The sequence below is a fragment of the Leptonychotes weddellii genome, chromosome 13, assembly GCF_054177405.1.
Source record: "Leptonychotes weddellii isolate Sample4059 chromosome 13, ASM5417740v2, whole genome shotgun sequence".
NCBI classification, from domain to species: Eukaryota; Metazoa; Chordata; class Mammalia; order Carnivora; family Phocidae; genus Leptonychotes; species Leptonychotes weddellii.
In genome coordinates this window covers 4,114,754-4,135,348 of record NC_138381.1, presented here as the reverse complement: position 1 = coordinate 4,135,348, position 20,595 = coordinate 4,114,754, and the positions used below count along the sequence as shown (strand labels likewise).

The 20,595-nt window shown below is 44.9% G+C and overlaps 2 protein-coding genes and 1 long non-coding RNA gene across 26 annotated transcripts in view; 2 read left to right on the top strand and 1 right to left on the bottom strand.

The window, feature by feature from the left end:
* CNDP1 (carnosine dipeptidase 1) overlaps positions 1-8,056 on the top strand; it is a 32,013-nt gene extending 23,957 nt beyond the window's left edge. For 2 of the 3 annotated variants that reach the window (XM_081801015.1, XM_081801017.1), the window contains exons 8-11: positions 1,819-1,979; positions 3,033-3,197; positions 4,477-4,618; positions 7,599-7,834. In XM_081801015.1, coding sequence (XP_081657141.1) covers positions 1,819-1,979; positions 3,033-3,197; positions 4,477-4,618; positions 7,599-7,834 — 704 coding nt within the window. Of the gene's footprint in view, positions 1-1,818; positions 1,980-3,032; positions 3,198-4,476; positions 4,619-7,598; positions 7,835-7,935 lie in introns of those variants that run through there. The other variant, XM_081801016.1, reaches the window with a different exon arrangement.
* LOC115936617 (uncharacterized) lies at positions 1,471-18,012 on the bottom strand. Of its 13 annotated transcripts, none has more exons than XR_014139534.1 (6): positions 16,751-16,765; positions 16,008-16,714; positions 9,261-9,428; positions 6,229-8,571; positions 4,455-4,827; positions 1,471-2,680 (listed from the first exon to the last, which is right to left on the bottom strand). It is a non-coding gene; the product is annotated as an uncharacterized LOC115936617 (long non-coding RNA). The 13 variants fall into 13 exon arrangements; XR_014139536.1 differs by having other exon boundaries at positions 16,438-16,714; XR_014139539.1 differs by lacking the exons at positions 16,008-16,714; positions 16,751-16,765 and having other exon boundaries at positions 6,229-6,331; positions 6,581-6,653; positions 7,462-8,571; positions 9,261-9,403.
* ZNF407 (zinc finger protein 407) overlaps positions 17,123-20,595 on the top strand; it is a 518,640-nt gene continuing 515,167 nt past the window's right edge. For 7 of the 10 annotated variants that reach the window (XR_014139532.1, XM_081801009.1, XM_081801010.1 and 4 more), the window contains exon 1: positions 17,126-17,270. The gene's annotated coding sequence lies outside the window, so the exon portion shown is untranslated. Of the gene's footprint in view, positions 17,271-17,981; positions 18,118-20,595 lie in introns of those variants that run through there. The other 3 variants (XM_081801004.1, XM_081801007.1, XM_081801005.1) reach the window with 3 other exon arrangements.

The window sequence follows — 20,595 nt, the reverse complement described above, 5'->3', positions numbered from 1 at the left end:
GCAAGTCAATGACAGCCAGTCCCAATCATTGGCACCCAATGTATTGTTTGACTTGAATTTTACTAACAGGTTTATACCATTTATTTACTATATTATATACTTCACTGGGCTAAATGCAGGGAATTCCGTAACTCAGTGCTGCAGGGAGGCTGGTTCATGCACAGCAGGCTGCAAACTGTACCCAAAGTGCAGCTGTAGAAGTTGGGTGAAGTGTGGGGGGACCAGGAGCGGGCATTAAGGAGGATGTGGTTGAAAGCCAGAACAGTGAGGCCTTCCCTTCTCATCTTGCTGCCTTGATACCTCCAAGCTTGGGGTTTTGCCTTGTAGGATCATCTCAAAGTGCTGGGACACCCACTATGTCCCATACTAGGGCCATCGCGGTGGGTTCTGGTAGGGTCTTTACCTTGGATTCTGTTGTGTCTACACAGAGAGCCCGACCATCTGCTGTTGGGCTCAGGGAGGGTCATGCTTGTCATTTAGCCTGTGTGGTGAGCGATGGTGCTGTTGCTGATGAAAGTGGGGTCTTAACAGGTCCTCTTGTCTCCAGCATTCATCCCTTGCCTTAAACATAGCAGGTGTCTAGTAATGAGGGGGAACGCATCGGTTCTCCCAGATCCTTCGACCCCCTGCTTTGTAATTGTCAGGTGTGACAGGAAGATTTGGAAATACAGTGCTTCACAGTAGTTTTCTGACCTTGTCAAGTTATAGTCACATTAAGAATGTGGAGCATATGGGGCGCCTGGGTGGCTCAGTCAGTTAAGCATCTGCCTTCGGCTCAGGTCATGATCCTAGGGTCCTGGGATCGAGCCCCGCATCGGACTCCCTGCTCAGCGGGGAGCCTGCTTCTCCCTCTGCCTGCCACTTCCCCTGCTTATGCTCTTTCTCTCTCGGACAAATAAATAAAAAATGAAAAAAAAAAAAAAGAATGTGGAGCATATTTTTTATGAAGTGTCTTTACTTGAATGAAAGGCCCCAGGCAGCCTGAGGATGAATTTAGATGCCCTGGATACACTTTTCACCACTCCTGTTAGTCTACTTGCTACTTGGATAAGTACGTTCTCAAGGTAGTGAGCAGTGTTTACTGAATCTCTACTTCTGCTTCCTCTGTACGTATTCATTGATGTTTTCCCCCCATTCCTATTAATCCCCAAACTCTTTCATAAATAACAGACTAGTATATCTGCGTATTCACTCTGAAGGCAATTGTGGTCATGATGTATGCCTCATAGGCTAGACCCCAAGGGTATTATGCTTTTGATGAAAGATGAGTGTTGGGGCGCCTGGGTGGCTCAGTCGTTGAGCGTCTGCCTTCGGCTCGGGTCATGATCCCGGGGTCCTGGGATCGAGCCCCGCATCGGGCTCCCTGCTCGGCGGGGAGCCTGCTTCTCCCTCTCCCACTCCCCCTGCTTGTGTTCCCTCTCTCGCTGTGTCTCTCTCTGTCAAATAAATAAAATCTTTAAAAAAAAAAAAAAAAAAGAAAGATGAGTGTTTATTAAATGATGGTGTGTGTAGGGGGAGAGAAGCTGAGAAAGAAAGACGATCTTCAGTTCCTCAGGAATGTTTGTGTAACATATATATACATATTTAAGATTTTTTATGATGAACATATATTACTTTTAACTCAGGATAAATTAAAATTTCAAAAGGAACCTTATCTATGATACAGAAGGTATAATTGAGGACTTATGTAATATAGGTAAGTCAATTATATCATGTGTTTCTATCTCACCATTGACAAGGTGAACATTGGAATGGGTCTGAAAACATCAGCACACTCATAACTTCGACCTGACTTTATTTCCTGTGCGTACCTTGCAGGTAGCCTTGTAGACTCCTCTGGTCATATTCTGATCCCTGGAATCTATGACCAGGTGGCCCCTCTTACTGAAGAGGAGAGAAAGATGTATGAAGCCATCGATCTGGACCTAGAAGAATACCGGAACAGCGTCCAGGTTAAGAGATTTCTGTTTGACACCAAGGTATGGTCTCCTCCTGAAAGAGGAGTGACAGTAATAAATCCTATTTCTCCTGTTCCTCATTTACCGCGGGGGCTGCAAATCTGCACATCTCAGGACTGAAAGCGGATGTTGATTCGGGGGCAGATTTTCACTGTCACAGCCATTCACCTCCCTCGGGTCTAGAGCCCCAGAACTTTATCTGGGGTCTGACAGGTGGCACTGGCCTCGGGCACGGAACCCGGGGGCCATCACTCAGTTCACAGACGTGCTTTTCCAAGTCGGCTTCTTAGACTCCATCCCATGCCGGCCTTCAGCTACCCGTGCTTCCTCTCTGCTTAAAGATTGAGAACAGTCTGAGACTATTCTAGCTCCAAGACTCCTAAGTCTTCATTTCAGTAGGCGGAATTAAGAGCCTTTGGGGCTAATCTGTACATTGCTACATCGCTGCCGCAGTGTAGGAAAGAAGCCAGAGCCCAAAGCATTCATTTCTGGCGAATTTGGATGTTTTCTTTCCCCACCTTCTTCTTTTTAAAACCTTTGCCTGCTACGGTGTGTGGTGACTATGACTGCTTCTGGAGGCTGCCAGGAGAGGGAGAATCGTGCCCAACAGAAGTGGTCAAGTTGATTGTTGTGAAGTAGATCTCCTCCCTCGGACCAGCCTGTCTTGGCCATAGCAGGGAAGAAAAGTGGCTCAAACATAACGCAGAGTTCTTTGAAGTCTCCTGAAAAAGAAAATGTGTTTCCTATGCAACTGATCATCACGGTGACTGGAGATAGAAATCTCTAACCATCCCCAAATTCTGAAAGCCCCTTTGCCATCTAATCACTGTGGAGCTGAGGCAGTGAGGGGCCCGCGTCCGCGGAGCAGCTTGGTCAGGCGGGGGGCAGCAGCGAGTCTCAGGGCCAGAGGGGAAAGGCTTGTGTTGTAGTCCAGGCCTGTCTAAGGAAGGTGATAATTAACTTGTCATGAGCGGTGTCAGAGATGTACAGAAATGGGCAATACAAACAATGCAATTCAACAGAGTTTTAATGGAACAATCTTTTATATAGTAAAATAATTTTATTTGAATTCAGGAGGAGATTCTAATGCACCTATGGAGGTACCCATCTCTTTCAATCCATGGGATTGAGGGCGCATTTGATGAGCCTGGAGCTAAAACGGTCATCCCTGGCCAAGTTATAGGAAAATTTTCAATCCGTCTGGTCCCTCACATGAATACATCTGTGGTGGAAAAACAGGTAACACATTTGCATTGTTCTCACTACGGCACGTTTCGAGTGTCGCATCCCAGGGTAGTGAGCTATTCGGTTGTTAGCACTGAAGTTCCATTTTTTTCCCCGAATATGAAAGGGACTGGAACAAATGTCAAGAAACCAATATAATTTTTGTTCCGTAAAAATCTCTTTCCGTAATTATATGCAATTACAGTAGTCAGATAAATAACTGTTTGGGGCTGGAGTGATGGGACGTATTTTTACATTAAACAGTTGACATAAAGGCAAGATTGGTTTACACACAGATGGAGAAACTGACTGCCTACGGCGGAATGGAGCTGGAAATGCTCAAACCCATAGTTAGTTTGCCCTTGGTGTCTGCAGTCAACACTCTGAAAGCAGCCACTTCAATGAAAATGTTATCTGGAAGGAGTTTTATGTCTAAATTATCAAACTATCATCAGTTTACCTCAAGTTCAACAGAAAGTAGGCTCTGAATAAATGAGCTCCAAGAACACCTCGTCCCAAATCTCTATCTCCCATTGACCTCTTTTATTGTCTTCTTAGCACTAATTACATCCTAAAATGCCCTCTTTCCTGTCTCTGTCCCTGTTTTCTCCCCACCCTCCCTCCCATTTTGGATGTATTGTTTCTCTTTCTTACAACATACGGATTCCACCAGGGGAGCCCCCAGCCCCAGCCCCACCCCCACCCCGGTCTTGCTCACAGCTGTGATCCCAGCACCTAGAAACATTCATGCCAACATGACAGGCATTCAACAATTGTTTGTCAAAGGAATGAATGGGCGGAATATTTCAGAGTGTGGAATTTTTCTTGGGAGGATTTCCATGGTGGCCACTGGAATGGAGCCCAGGGGACAGAGAAGGATGCTGACAAAAGGCTCCATTATAGCCTAGTTTGGAATTGCCCCCCCCCCTTTTCAGGAATTAACAAATGTCTAATATTCCCAAAATAGTCATTAAGGTACAAGTCCGAAAAGAAGGATATTCAAATTGAGAAGTTGTATTGTGTTTCATAATTACCAAACATTAGCAATCTGACACTGTGGTCAGGATGGGGTGGGCGCAGGGCTGAGGAATGGAGGGTCCACAGATAGAAGGGGCGTGAGACCAGTGTTTCTCTCACTGCTGAAGCTCTCAGTCCCAGAGGCCCTCTGCGAGAATGAGGGTAAAATCACGACACTCGAATTTGTTGGGCTGGGATTTCAGTTTCTTGATGAAAGACTACTACATGGGAGAATAACTTGAAATTTTCTCTTACCACTGAAAATGTTCCTTTTCAGGTGAAGCAGCATCTTGAATATATATTCTCCAAAAGAAATAGTTCCAACCAGATGGCTGTTTCTATGACGCTAGGACTACAGCCATGGATCGCAAATATTAAAGATAAACAGTATCTTGCAGCAAAGAGAGCCATCAAAACAGGTTAGACGTGCGATGCCTCGAGTTGCCAGTTTTCAGTGGTTCCAGGGCTCGGTGCCTGGCGGGGCAGTGGAGAAAGCGGGCTCATTCAGAATTTCGGTTTAGCTCTCCTTTTCAGAGAGGCTCTGTTACTGGGAGTCAACAGCTCTGCCCAGGGCTCTTCACAGTCTCCTGACCTCTCCCCACAGCCTTCCCAAGTTTACAAAGTAAGTCTGCAAGAGATGAAGGAATTGGCTGAATGAAGGGCACCCAGTTGGAAGTGGCAAAGCTGGGTTCACGTATGGAAGCGTGAATTTGGGGCAAAATGATGGACTTGTGAGTCTTTGATACTTGTAAAAATGATGACCCACATATAAAAATGTCCTTTAAAAGGCATAGCTGAATTTGGATGAAAGTATAGGAAATCTGGGGTTAAAAATGAAGGTGCTAGGGGCACTTGGGTGGCTCCGTCAGTCGATCGTCCGACTCTTGATTTCAGCTCAGGTCATGATCTCAGGGTCGTGGGATCGAGCCCTGAGTCGGGCTCCGGGCTCTGGGCTCAGTGCAGAGTCTGCTTGAGATTCTCTCCCTCTCCTTCTTTCTCTGCCCCACCCCTCCTGCACTTGTACAAGTTGCATGGGCTCTCTCTCTCTCTCTCTAAAATAAAAAAAATCTTATTAAAAAAAAAAAGCGGAGCTACAATTTAATGGAGTAAGAAAGCTGACACTGGGGCGCCTGGGTGGCTCAGTTGGTTAGGCGACTGCCTTCAGCTCAGGTCATGATCCTGGAGTCCCGGGATCGAGTCCCGCATCGGGCTCCCTGCTCAGCAGGGGGTCTGCTTCTCCCTCTGGCCTTCCCCCCTCTCATGTGCTCTCTCTCTCAAATAAATAAATAAAATCTTTAAAAAAAAAAAAAAAAGAAAGCTGACACTGGACTGCCCTGAGAGGATTTGTTCTTTTTGGTCACAGGGAGGTTTGGGTTTTCATGGCCATAGGCCAGCCAGAGGTAGGGAACAGGAAGTGAGACCCATTAAATAAAGGCAGGGCATTCCCTAAGAGCCAGCCTCACCCTGGAGGGGGCTAACCATGGACCCAGCCTCACAGGGTTTGGGTCTTTAATCTCCACTCTCCAGAGGGTCCAGTTCTGATGCAAACAGCCCCACGGCAGGCCACCTGCCATTTCCACAGAGAGGCTTCCTGGGATGCTCATTTTATAATTTTATACAATTTTATACAAAAATTTATAAAATTTTATATAATTTAAAAAAATTACCAAACACCGAACTCAAATTCCAGCCTATCTGACTCTAAAACCAGTGGTCTTTTCAGTGCCACTCTGCTTCCCCAGAGATAGAGAAGGCAGCATAGCTTTATTTGGAATTTCCTTGGTGGTGCCTGTTTCAACTGCATGCGCTTCCAGGTCCTGGGCAGGATCATGTGGTTGGTGAGCACAGGACACATACCTGGGCCCTGGCTGCCTGGGCAGGGAGAACGAACACCCAGCCCCTTTGGCTTCTGCAGCTGGAAGGGGACGCTGCCGACAGCTGCAACATAGCGGACTCAGAGGCAGGGGAACTTTCAGGGTGTCCCCAAAAGCCAGGCGGGGAAACCCTGACACGTGTTTATATGACTTACAGTACTCGATCGCAGATGAGGCCTCAGGCCGCATCCCTAACAGAGCAGAGCTGGGACTGGAGGTCCAGACCGTCTGGCAGCACTAACATCTCATCAGGGTTATCTGTACAAAGGACAGAGACATTAAAAGTTAGAGGACAGGTCTGAGACTTAGAGCCCTACTTCTCTGCATAATCATTCCTCCTGGTTCCAGCTGTAGTAGTATTTTACCAGTAAAATTTGGCAGTCAAGAGCGGAGGAAGAAAAGTTATTAGGAAGGTAAATGTAATCCCAGCTGAAGAGTGATGTGTGATTGAAATGTCAAGGTCAACAGTAAAGACCTGAAATACCCTTACAGGAATGCATAAGGCACCTTTTGGTTTATTGGGTGTGAAACCAGTTCTTCCAACGAGGTACATCATCTTTCCTCACGTTCACACGTTGCTCTGTGGATAAAGACACGGCATGATATCATTCGGGTCTTCATTTTATTTTGCATCTCTCCTCCATCACTGACAACTCAACTTCTTGCCTGGAAGGTTTGAAGTCATCGCTCCTTCGGCCCTAGGATATCCATTAAAGCTATTTCCTGGGATACCTTGACAGTAGAGCACAAACACTGCACCATTCAGGTGATAGTTGAGTACAGCTGTTTATTTGTATACTGGTTACAAAACCAAAGAAGTCCCACTTTCCAAATACTTAATTCATGAAGCAACCATAAAAGGAGGTACATTGTCTTCTAATGCTTGTGCCAGAAATGCATGAGAAAATATCAAACAAACCCAAATGAAGAGACACTTTACAAAACAACTGATCAGTACTCTTCAAGAGGGTCAAGGTCAGGAAAGACAAGGAGAGACTGAGAAACTGTCACAGACCAGAGGAGAGTAAGAACTAGTGACAAAACACAGTGTGGGATTCTGGATTGGATCCTGGAATGGCAAAAGGGAAGGATTGGTGAAATTTAAATAAGGTCTGAATCGAGTTAATAATATTATTCTGATATTAACTTCCTATTCTTTATAACTGTACAATAGTTATATAAGATGTTAACATTACAGAAAGTAAAGTAAGGAACATATGGGAACTCTCTCTGTACTTTTTTTGCAACTTTTCTATAAAATCTATAATTCACAATAAAAATTTTATTAAAAAAAATTTTTTTTTGAAGTAGGTAATTGTAAAGAATGCAACCTGACTCTATTGACTATTTTAGAATATAAACTGCATGGTATCAAGAAGCTTACTTACCCCAGGCACCAAATTTAAGGGTTAAATAAAAAAGAAAAAGAAAAAGGGAAAGATAAAGCAAACACTACATTTGAGAAGATGACTCGGGGTAGTCTTGTCATTATTTTATTCAAATGCCTTCTTTCCCTGTGCTTCAGTGTTTGGAACAGAGCCAGACATGATCCGGGATGGATCAACCATACCAATTGCCAGAATATTCCAGGATACCATCCAAAAGAGTGTGATGATGCTCCCGCTGGGCGCTGTTGATGATGGGGAGCACTCTCAGAATGAGAAATTCAACAGGTTAGTGGATTCCTGTGGGGGGCCAGTCCTTCACTGCATAGACCCCGGGTCTCCACATCATAACCTTCCGATGTGCTACGTACTTTAGATTGCATTCACATCACCAAATCTTCCTATTTACATGGTAGGCTACTTTTCCCCATCATTTGAATGGAAATAAGTGTTTCTCTTTATTTTTTCCTTTGTTAGGTGGAACTACATAGAGGGATCCAAATTATTTGCTGCCTTTCTCCTAGAGATGGCTAAGCTGCATTAATAATGACAGGAGCCTTCCAGCTTAGATCCGACCTATTGACAGATACCCTCTCCCACACCTGGGCAGGAACAGAATCTAAAGATCCAGAGAATTTCAGTCCAGGAAATAATGTTTTTCCTTCCCATTTAAAATGTCTTTGGACATTTGGACCAGTAATAAAATATTTTAAAGGCACAGACATTGGAAATGGCATACTGTCCCCATGGCACACCTTTCCGAAGTCACCACTACCGGCAACATCTCCCCAAGTCCGGCTGCAGGAGCCCTGGGACTGGACTCTTTCCTTGGAGCACCAGGACAATTCTTCCATTAGACTCTCCCTGGCAGTTTGATGGGTCTGATCCCTGCAGTGTGCTTTTAGGTTCTGAGGTGCTCCTGACGCATCATCATTCCATACAGTGTGTAGATCACCCTTGCTCCTACCACACGTTCCTCTTATTAGTAAAACTGTTGGTCCCACTGGCTACCATGATTTCCCTGGGGTTCATTTGTAGAGGAGTAACTGAAGCATGATGCTGTATTAACCTCTTGCTTCCCCTTCATTTATTTTGCCTGCTTCTTGGAAAGTTCTGAAACAGAAATGAGCAATAGTCACATCCTTATACCATTTGGGATTCCCTGTGTGAAGATGAGTACTTTTTCTATTCCAAGGCTCTTTACCTTTCTTGGATCGATGCCAACAGACCACCCCTCCTGCACCCTATTCTTTCTACCCCATCGCTGAAGGCCCCCCCCACCAAATCTGTGCACATGTAAAGTCACCACCACAGAATCAATTCTGATAGAATTTCTCTCACCCTGTTGGAATTTTACTCAGTGACTACATCTAAATTTCTAAACTGCTTAAAGCTTTTAATAGCATCAGTTTTAGATAGAGAATGAATCTAATCAGCCCTGACATCAGTAACACATTCTAAATTTAAAGCCATCAGCTAATGCTGCATTCAATTCAGTAATCATTTTAGTTAACCATCTTGTTTGGTTTGATTGCATTTGATGGTGTAAACAAACAAACAAAAAGAATATAATTTTTCTACAGTTGAGTGTATGTAAACAAATCAATCTGTATAAATTCATTACTTAAATCACATTAATGGAGAAGAATTTAAGAGTTTATTAAAAATGTTTCTCTTATGATTCCAAATAAAATCAAAGCATAACACATTTAATCTCTTTATGGGTTCTTGAAATGTCAGTTTTAAAATTTGCAACACAACATCCAAAAGGGCTGCACTACAGGGCCAGTGATTCAGCTTACCCTGGTCTTGTCACAGAAATGGGACTCAAGGGGCGCCTGGGTGGCTCAGTCAGTCAGTTAAGCGGCTGCTTTCAGTTCAGGTCATGATCCTGCTCAGTGGGGAGTCTGCTTCTCCCTCTGCTCCTCACCCCGCTCTCGTCCTCTCACTCTCTCTCGAATAAATAAAATCTTTAAAAAAAAAAATGGGACTCAAATGAGGTATGAATCTTGTGGGGGTATCCATGAATGATCTACTTTTTCTGTGATGCACGAGAATGTCAATTCCTGTTTATTGAGTATTGATAGGTGTTGGATATTTTTTGTTACTAAGGTTGGTTCATGCTTGCCACATTACGTTGAATTGTGACGTTTTGGATTTTGTAGGACCTACCTGATGTATTTGGCAGAGTTCCCAAGAACTAATTGCAAGAGGTTTATCATGCCAATTTATATTCTTAAAAGGGTGTTCATATTAGGGAATTAACAAAAGCTGTTCGTAAAATATACTGTAAGCACTTCTGAGCAATGAAACATCACTCAGTGTATTGGCCTGGAAACCTGTGTGAGTGTGTGTGGCACGGTGCGAGAGTCTCTCTGGTGACACACATTCCCTGCACTTGCAGCTGGAGGAGGACGGTGGGCCAAGGACACACAGAGGACTTGGTGTGGGCCTCTTCTTCCCCCACATGCTCACTCCACATCCCTTTCTCAGCCTTTGTGTTAGCCAGATGCCTGGGACTCCCGGCACACCCTACCCAGCCCCCCTTTTTAAGAACCGGACCCCTGATCCTCCTGCATATTTCCTATCTGAAACTTGACTCATCTAAAATGGAAACAAGTCTTTTTTTTTTTTAAATAAAGATTTATTTTATTTATTTGACAGAGAGAGACATAGCGAGAGAGGGAACACAAGCAGGGGGAGCGGGAGAGGGAGAAGCAGGCTTCCCGCTGAGCGGGGAGCCTGATGTGGGGCTCGATCCCAGGACCCCGGGATCATGACCTGAGCCGAAGGCAGATGCTTAGCGACTGAGCCACTCAGGTGCCCCTAAAATGGAAACAAGTCTTATCCGTCCTCCCAAACCTGTTCCACCTCCAGCGGTTCCCTGATTTGGTACATGGGCCATTGGAATCCTGATTTTCTTTGACACTTCCCTCTCTTAGAAATCCAGTTTAATATCAAAACCAGTTGACTCCATTTTTCAGAAGCTACCACTTCCTTCCATTTCCACTGTCACTTCCCAGAGCCTGAAAGCCAAGTCCTGTCTAACTTTGGCAGGGTTATTGCAAAAGCCCCTACCCAATCTCTTTGCATAAATGACAGCCCTTTCCCGCATACATATCACACTGAGCATGCATGTTCTAGTAGATGCTCCATATTGCTTGCTGAAATCTTCCTTTTGAGTCTGCAGCTGCATTTTTGGAGTATCTTCTAATAGGCCTGCTGTCCCCTGCATGGACTTCTGTCTCTATGCTCTTCCTCTCATGTTCTTTGTAGCTGAAATGGTCTTGGGAGCAGCCAGCGCTGGGGAAAAGCGTATTAAAACAGGTCACGTTGAGGTGCCACTGACTGATAATGGCTTACGTTATCCGGCTGGCAGCACTTGTGTCTTCGCAAGGATCCTGCCCTAATTCAGGGGCCACAAAATAGCAGCATGTGAGCTCAAGGCGCCATTTACCCTGTTTCATGTGGCCCTCACAATGTCCTAAGTACTGCTGAATTGGATGCCAGCATTTCAAAATCAGTAGACCGATTTACACAAAAGATTTCTCTTGAGCAACCACAAGATTGGGCCACGCTGATGTGCTGTTCCCAGACTGAGGAACCCTCTGAGCTGAGAAGCTGTACTAAGCACAGGGCTTGGCCTGTAACATGGGCTCAACAAATTTCTTTGAAGTGGAAAAAGACAGAAGCTCACAAAATAAGATAATGCTATTCCATTTGGCTTCTCACTTCTACTGACAGCTACTTTCACTTAAAAAACAAGTCCTCAAATACCATTTTATGATAGGGTTAAATGACTTTTAAATATTATACTATTTTATTTATTTATTTATTTATGTTGAAAAAAGATTTTATTTATTTCTTGGACAGAGAGAGAAACAGCAAGAGAGGGAACACAAGCAGGGGGAGTGGGAGAGGGAGAAGCAGGCCTCCTGCCGAGCAGGGAGCCCAATGGGGGCTTGATCCCAGGACCCTGGGACCATGACCTGAGCCGAAGGCAGATGCCTAATGACTGAGCCACCCAGGCGCCCCAATACTATACTATTTTAAATATCTAGTTTAAAATGTGTTCAACATCATCTAGCTATTGTTTTTAATGTGATTTTTTAATTTTAAGTTTTAATATTAGTTGATCATGTAATAAAGAATTAAATAATGATTTGAATTCCTGATTATATAAGATGGAATATTTATTTCTGCAATAATGTACTTACGGTCAGATCTAATGTAGTCATGTTATCTGCCTTTAATACCAATGCCTTTCATGACAAGCAGTAACACTCAAACCAAGTCCTAATCCTTGCACATATTATTTCTGTTCTTCCACTTGCCAACTCTGTAACATCCACATTCTGTTTTCTTGAGCTTGTGACACTTAAGAAAAGATAATTTCCTCTTTACTACATTGAAAAGAACTTTCCTCTTTTGGAAGCAAGCTCTGGGAGGCAGAGGCTGGGTTGGGTATATTCTATATTTTGCTCAGGTGTCCAAAGGCTCAAACAATTGATGAAGTACAAAGAGAAATACAGGAGAGTTTCTGAAGCCAAGTAATGTATTCTTTCTCTTCCGGTGTGGAATGATGTGGAAGAGAACAGCTGGTAGATGTAATGACTACAATTTCTTAACAGTTATGATCAGTAAATAAATGCTTCTGAGCTTTTTTAGCTTGGATAGATTGAACAGAAAAAAGTTTTCGTTACATGGAAAAATTTTATTTAAAAACATTATGCTAGTATAATTTCTTATCCAGAATGAAAAAAGATGTCAGAAAAATTATGCCTCTGACTATGATAGAAAATGTGAAGTTTTAAATAATCTCACCTCCCACATTGAAATTCACCAAAACAGCATTCAAAGAGAATGTAGATTTAAAATTCTAGTGTGGGTGGTTAAGTGTTCGTAGCACATTCTGACTGTTATTGTAGGTAGGCATTTGAATGTAATGGCAGAACATGTTAATTTAAAGGAAATTAGAACTTTAAATGGCACTGTTAAATTAGTCATCAAAAATGATTAGTCACCAAAAATGACCAATGCTTTCTTTCAAATTTTAAATAATTATAATAAAATCCAAGAGGCCATCTAATCTTTATTTAAAACTCCACTTAGGGGTGCCTGGGTGGCTCAGTTGGTTAAACATCTGCCTTCGGCTCAGGTCATGATCCCAGGGTCCTGGGATCAAGCCCCACATCAGGCTCCCTGCTCAGTGGGGAGCCTGCTTCCCCCTCTTCCTCTGCCTCTCTCCCCTGCTTGTGCTCTCTCTCTCACTCACTCTCTCAAATCAATAAATAAAATCTTTAAAAAAACCCCACAAAAACCTCCACTTGAACCAGAAAGCAGAGCTCAGGGTTACTACATTAGTGCAAAGTGAGGGGAGGGAGGTTCTGAAAAGGGGAGTCACAAAGGGAAAACACCAAATTCTGCATACTTTGCCTAAATTGCCATATGACTTCTGAACTATGCAAGTGTGAAGCAGATTCAAGCATCCCAGCTAAGGCTGAGGGAACTGAATGAGATTTCAGTTGCCACCATAACAAGAGAGATACAGTATGGAGTATGAGTACAGCCCAAATAACTGCCTGTTAAGTCTTTATCAACCACAACCAACCTCTTCAGAGGAACATAACTGAATTCATAAAATCTACGTTACTTAAATGTCTAGAACACAACTCAAAATTACTAGGCATTTAAGAAAGAGGAAAACATGACTCAATCAAGAAAAAAGAAAAAATTAATGATGATTAATCCCAAAATGATTTATATTTTGGAATTAGCAGACAAAATGTCAAAGCAGCTTTATTACAGCTTTACTCAAAGACATAAAAGAAAATATGCCTTCAATAAGTAAACATAGGAAATCTCATCAAGAGAAATAGAAACAGTAAGACAGAACTGAATAGAAATTTTAGAACTAAAAGATGCAATATGTGAAATAAAAAAATCACTCACTGCTTTTAACAGATGATGAGATAATGCAGAAGAAAGAATCAGGGAGGGGCGCCTGGGTGGCTCAGTTGGTTAAGCAACTGCCTTCAGCTTAGGTCATGATCCCAGTGTCCTGGGATCGAGCCCCGCATCGGGTTCCCTGCTCAGCGGGAAGCCTGCTTCTCCCTCTCCCACTCCCCCTGCTTGTGTTCCATCTCTCGCTGTGTGTCTCTCTGTCAATTAAATAAATAAATAAAATCTTAAAAAAAAAAAATCAGGGAACATACACGTTGCTCTGTTTACATCGGGAGTAGGCACCCCCCCCCCCCAATCAGGCACAGCAGCAGCCCTTGTCAGGGTAGTATGAAAAAAATGTTTTAAAACTGCAGGTCTGTGCAAGAATCAGGGAACATAGAAAATAGATCAATAGAAATTATTCATCTGAAGGTCTGAGAGAAAAGGAAGAATGAAAACAAAACAAAAAGACAAAGCCTCATTGAGTTGTATATAATCTCAAGAGGTGTATATATATTTGACTGAATTTCAGGAGAAAAAGAGAGAATGGGGAAGAAAAGTATTTGCAGAAATAATAACCCCAAATTTTCCAAACTTGGTGAAATACATAAACTTACAGATGTTAAAAGTTCAGAAAACACTAAGCAGGTTAAGTATGAAGAAAATTATGGCGAGGCACATCATAACCAAACCACTGAAAGTCAAAAATAAAGAGAAAAATGTGAAAGTAGCAAGAGAAAAATGACAAATGACGTATAGGGAAGCATGAAAGGGACGAAAGATCTGCGTGATCTCTGCTCCATCAGAAACAAGTGGAGGCCAGAAGACACGGAAAGTTACCATTTTTAACAAACATCTCTTGTGAGCAGCACATGAGGCTAAGATACTCTTTTTCATCCATTCTGGCAATCTCTTCTTTTTAATGGAGTAGTCAATAATACTTAATGAAATTATTAATATAGTGAGATTAAGGTCTCCCATTTTGTTACTTGTTTTCTGTGCTTCATCTGTAACCTCTTTTGGAAACCCTTTAAATTATATAATAAAGGTAACAAGATAAAAAATGGGTGCAAAAATATGAATAAGGTCTGATTATTATATAAGAGCATTGTATCAGCATTACTTTCTTGGTTTTGATAATTGTATTGCTAAGAGCCTATACATGTTCTTAGGAAATGTACATTGACATGTGTAGGGGTAAAAGGACATCATGTTTGCAATCTTTTTTCAAATGGTTCTGAAAAAATATGCATAAAACAATGAAGCAAATATAGTAAAATGTTGATAATTATAGAATCTGGTGGGAGGAAACATGGGAATTTTTTTTTCAAAGATTTAATTAATTTATTTATTTGAGAGAGAGGCAGAGATAGCGAGAGAGAGCACACAAGTGGGGAGGAGAGGGAGAAGCAAGCTCCCCAGTGAGCAGGGAGCCCGACACGGGGCTTGATCCCAGGACTGGGATCATGACCTAAGCCAAAGGCAGACGCTTAACCAACTGAGCCACCCAGGTGCCGCAATTTTTTGTATTTTTAAATTTCAAAATAAAACATTATAAAGCAAAAAGAGGAGGTCAAAGTCCTGCTTCGGGGCCCCTGGGGGGCTCAGTCGTTAAGTGTCTGCCTTCAGCTCAGGTCATGATCCCAGGGTCCTGGGATCGAGCCCCGCATCGGGCTCTCTGCTCCGCGGGAAGCCTGCTTCTCCCTCTCCCACTCCCCCTGCTTGTGTTCCCTCTCTTGCTTTCTGTCAAATAAGTAAAATCTTTTTTTTTTTTAAAGTCCTGTTTCAGCAAAATAATGGATGATAAAATGAAAAATAAACTTGAATTTTATTTCAATGCTCAAGAAAGAAAAATGACATGTTAACTAAACCCTCAAGGTAAAAAAGGCAGATTAATCACCCAAAGACCAACAGGATGCGTAATCCATATGGAGAACTGCACTAGCTACTATTAGTGTTCAGAGAGGTACCACCATGTCATACAGGACTAACACTGTCAAAACAGACATTATGATTATAAGTACTATATTTTCAAGTAAATTCTAAGTAATTTTCAAGTGAACTCTTTGGAGGAAGAATCTAGTTTATTACTTTTTACCAGTAATGTTTTCACCCAGTAAATGTTGGTTAATGGTATAAACGTAACATTGACAGGCTAGTTGCTTGTTCTACGGAAAATTGTTTTCCATGCATTTCTCTAGAACTTTTAATTCACTATTACTAAACTTAGTCAGCATGGTAGACTGGAAAAGGCTGACTCTGGAGTCTAACGCTGAATCCCACCTTTACCAGCTGTGTGATCTTGGAATGGCTGACTCTAACCCGCAATATCCTACAGTGAAGACAGATACGAGAATTCACGTGGATTACAATGGGAATTTGACCAGATAACAACTATGAAAATTATTCATATATATGTGTGTATATATATACTATTTATTTATTTGAGAGAGAGTGCACACAAGCGGTGGGGAGGGGCAGAGGGAGAGGGAGAAGCAGACTCCCTGCTGAACAGGGAGCCCATGCCAGGTTACATTCCAGGACCCTGATATCATGACCTGAGCCACCCAGGTGCCCCTGTAGAAAATACTAAAAAATGTTATCACCTGAATATTTACATTTTTAAAATAGAATCGAGCTGGACTTGAACTGGAGAGATGATTTGGTTTAGAAAGCCTATCACCGTAATCATAAATACAAAGTTTTAAAATCCCAATTGCTTAAAATTATCTAAATACAAATTAACAGGTGTCCCCAGCAAACAGTATCTTCACAATCTGACCCCAAGAGGGGATCCCTGCCCATCGCTTTATGTAGTGTATCTGCCCTTGCGCTTTGCGAGCTGTGGTCTTCTTGCCAGAGCGTGAGTTTCCAAAGCAGGGGTTCTAAGTGGAGGTCTATGTACGTTCCTGTACAGGGGCGGGAGGGGGCTGGGACTACTGTATTCAGGTCGTGCTTGCTTTCGAACAATCTTTAGGCTGTGCCCTTAACGTTCCTAAAAGCAGCCCGTGCGGAAATGTTTTAAACACCAAGTACTTTTCAGCTTTTCCTGCCAAACTGGCGAAGCACCACATTCAGCGTCTTTGCCTCCTCGTTAGTGTCGGAATTCCGCTCTTGGCTTCCTAGGGCCTGCGACTCCGAGGATCCCCCTCTGGAGTCACCCGAGTTTTCTTCCCAAGCTGGAGCTGCGCACGCGCCCAGCACAGCACAAAACCCTCGCCCCTAGAGAAGAGGGCCGCTGAGGCGCCGGGCGCCCTTCGGGCCCGGCCAAGGCGGAGGACAGCCGGTGGCCGGACCGCGCAGGCCCGGGCCGCTCCTGCACCGGCCGGGCCGCGTCCTTCTCCCCCACGCCGTCCTCGGGGCCCGTTATGGCGAGGGGACGGAGTGGCGACGGCCGGGGTAGGGAGGAGGCACGACCGGCCAGGAGTTCCCGCTTTGGGACCCTCTGGAAATCCCAGGGTGCCCTCCTGGACAGACGCAGGCGGCTTTCCACCCTGACACGCAGCTCCCCTTGTTTAGATTGACTCCTTCAGCCTTCCGTTTTCCTCTCCGGGGAGGGGTGGGACTTCCGGTTTTATCTGCGTGGCTTCCGGCAAGAGCTGATGGACTGGAAACAAGGCGGCACGTGGGTGTGCCGGCCACTCGGGGCAGAAACAGGGAACCCGATGTGGGTTTCGCTAAACCAGTTCCGGGATCCTATTTTTTGGTCGTGGTGTCCGGCGCTCGGTCCACCACCGAGTCGACCTGGGAACTTCCGGAAGTCGCTCAAAGGAGAGACAGGAAGTCCCGCCCCTTCCTCCCAGAGGGAAGACGGTGAGCCGGAGGAGTCAGTCAGAGGGGCGAGCAGGAGCGATTCCGTCGGCAAACAGGTAAGTTATTCTCTGGCCGGGGCGGGGGGTTTGGAGGCGGGGACCGTCCAGCGTCAGCGCAGGGCCTGGGGGCGGTGGCTTGAGGGCCGGGGCCCGGGCGGCTGGGCGCCGGGAGCCCCGCCAGGGCCCTTCGCTCTTCCTCCTCCCCCCTCCCCCCGCCTCCGCCCCTCCCCGCTCGCCGGTCCCTCCCGACGCCGCCCAGCCTCGCCCGGCACACGCCCGCTGCCCGCGGCCTGGCCGCCGCCCGGCCTCCGCTCCCGCCCTCCCCCGCTCAGTGCGCTGCAACCTGCGGCCCGGCTCGCGCGGCCGCCAGGGCCTCGGCTTCCCCGCGGGGCCGGCTGTCAGCACCCCTGCACGCAGTGGGGCGCCTCTTACCGCCCGGCTTGCCCCAGCGCGGAGCTGCAGAGGTGTCGGTTTATAGTCTGGGCGGTGGTTTCCTCCTCCGCCCGCCCACTCCCAGGTCACCCCCAGATGCACTGATGGGCCGCTGCCACCCGCGCCTCCTTCCGTTAAGGACGCTGGGCGGGCGGCGGCCCCCAACGCTGGTCCCCCAGAGCAGCGCGACTGCAAGTGCAGGGTCCTGGCCCCTCGGGGTCAGCCGCTCTGGACGCCAGCGGGGAGGCCCGGGGCTGCGGCGCTCCGCTGTTTGCAGCTGCGGGTTTTGCCCGGGTAGATACCCACCTCTTCCCAGCCAGAGAGCACGTCCTGAGTGTGCCCGCCCGCTTTCTGGAGATTAGTCTGGTGGAGGTGGGTCCAGGAGCTACTGACCCCTGTCGGTTGGGTTGAGTTTTGAATAGCCCTTCTGTTTCATTGGGGAGTTCAGGAATAGGAAGGGCATCTTGGCAAGGTTAGCATCCATTGACACGCGGGTAGGGTTTCTTTATTTTATAGGTAATTATAACCCTAATGGTGACTGCGTTATAACTTTACAGCCAGTGCTGGTGGAGTTAGTCACAGTATGCACCTGTTCTGCGGTGAGGAGTTAGGTCCAGTTGGAACACCGTGTAGGGAAGGCCACTGACATACTGGTTGGAACATCATTTCTAATGTATACTCTATATGCTTCATTTAGCATAGCCATCTTGTAGAGTAGGGATTAATTATTCCCTTTTTACCAATTAAAACTCAGATAAAATAATGTGACCAAAGTTAACGTCAGAATTCAAATCTCAAGTGTTTGTTACTCATTCTTCAAGTTTGTTACACTCGAGATGACTAACTCCTACTGGCATGTCTGATAAACAGTAAGGCAAGGTTCTCTAGTGGCTGATGTCTTCCTGCAGGATCTGTAAGGCATGTGTGATTGTTGCTGATAACACAGTTGCCACTGGTGCCTTTTTAAAAACTTTATTTTGGAATAATTTCGAATTTACAGAAAAGCTGCGAGGTGGGACATAGTTCCACTGGTATTCAGCAAGGTGAAGTGGTTCCACTTGAGCAAGCACTGGTCCCTAACTCCACTCTAGGTGCGGAGTTAGTCACAAACTGTGATTTCAGGGTCTGCTTGTGGAGGCAGATACAGAAACAAATACAGTGCGTTTTGCTAAGTGCTAACATGGAGATGCACAGAGCAAATGATATCTGACTGCCTGGGAAGCAGTGTTGAGGGCTTGCAGGATACAGGGTCTGATTTAGGTCTCAAGGATTAGTGGGTATTCACTTGCTCAGTGGGACATTTCTCCCAACGTCGACTTCAATTAGGTTCGTGTTGTTAGAGGAGAATTCTCTGACCTTTATAAATTAAGCTCTCCCTCTTTCCCACATCTCAAAGAAGGGGTTTGTATGATGGGTTTCTCAGGTATCACAGTGGTGAGAAGAATCCCAGTTCATAAATCCGTGAATAGGAGAAGAATTTAAGCTGTGTTTCTTATGCAGTAATGGAAGTGTCTAGATCTATACATTTTAAAACTCCTTGTTTTCAAACTTGTTAAATACTTCTTATGGTCAGATCACACATGTTCTTTGTGCAAAGATGGGGACATAGTTCTTCTGAGCTATAACCTGATGTGTTAGATCCCCACACCAGAGTGGACACTGAGGGAGTGTCTTAGCTCGGTTGCTATAACAAAATAGGATAGCCTGGAGAACTGAAAACTGCAGACATTTACTTCTCGCAGCTCCAGGACATGAAATCCTGGATCAGAGTACTGGTTCCTGGTGAGTGAGGACTCTGCCTGACTTACAGATGGCGCCTTTCTTGCTGTGTCCTCACATGGCAGAGAGTGCGAGAACTCAGGACTCTCTTCACCTTCTTATAAGGACATTGATTCATCTTGGGAGACCCTGCCCTCATGATCTCATTTAAATGTAATTACCTCTCAAAGGTCACACCTGCAAATACCATCACGTTGGGGATTAGGGATTTAACAGGAATTTTGGGGGAGGACATAATGCAGTCTATAGTACCTGGGTTTCTTGGAGATTTTGTTGTTATGTGGAATTCCTCCTGTACAGACTTGCTGTAGAACTAAATAGGAAACCATAAAATAGGCACTTGTATTGCTTTTGCCGAAGCAAACACAATTTTATCTGAAGACATTATATATATATAATTTTTTTTTTTTTTTAAATAGAGCACACGCATGAATGCGAGTGAGCGGGGGGCGGGGCGTGGCAGAGGGAGAGAGAATCCTGAAGCAGACTCCCCGATGAGTGCGGAGCCAAGTCAGGGCACCATCCCAGGACCCTGAGATCATGACCTGAGCCAAAGTGAAGAGTCAGTAGCTTAACTGACTGAGCCAGCCAGGCACCCCTTATTTTAGATATATTAAATATGATTCAGAGACTGAGGAAAATAAGAAATCTTAATTGTTTCATTTTGATGAAAAAGAAAGATGTGGTGAAATACTTGGGTGACCTTTCACTTTTAGGCCTTACAGGAGGAACTGCCTTCCTAGATTGATCAGATCTTGGTCTAAGGAGAGTGACAGTGATCTGTTCCAGTTCCCTGGTCGTCCTGTCAGGAGGCTGAGCCCCCACAGAAGCTGAGTAATCTGTCTCTGAGATTAGTGGTAGAGCAGGGATTAGAATCAGGCTTCCTGATTTACAGGCCAGTCTTTCTGCTTCCATCAATGGTTCTCAAAGTTAAGGTGCATCACAGTCACCTGGGGAGCTTGTGAAAACACAGATGCTCAGGATCCCCTGGAGCCTTTGATTCAGCAGGTCTGGACTGGGGCTGAGAATTTGCACTGCTGACAAGCTCCTCCTGGGAAGGTTGAGGCTGCGGGCTCTGAGATCACACTTTGAGAACCCTGGCCGGCCATACATGATGTTGCCTTTGATCTCTTAGGACAGTAAGTAAGCTCCCTGGGTTTATACCAGTGAA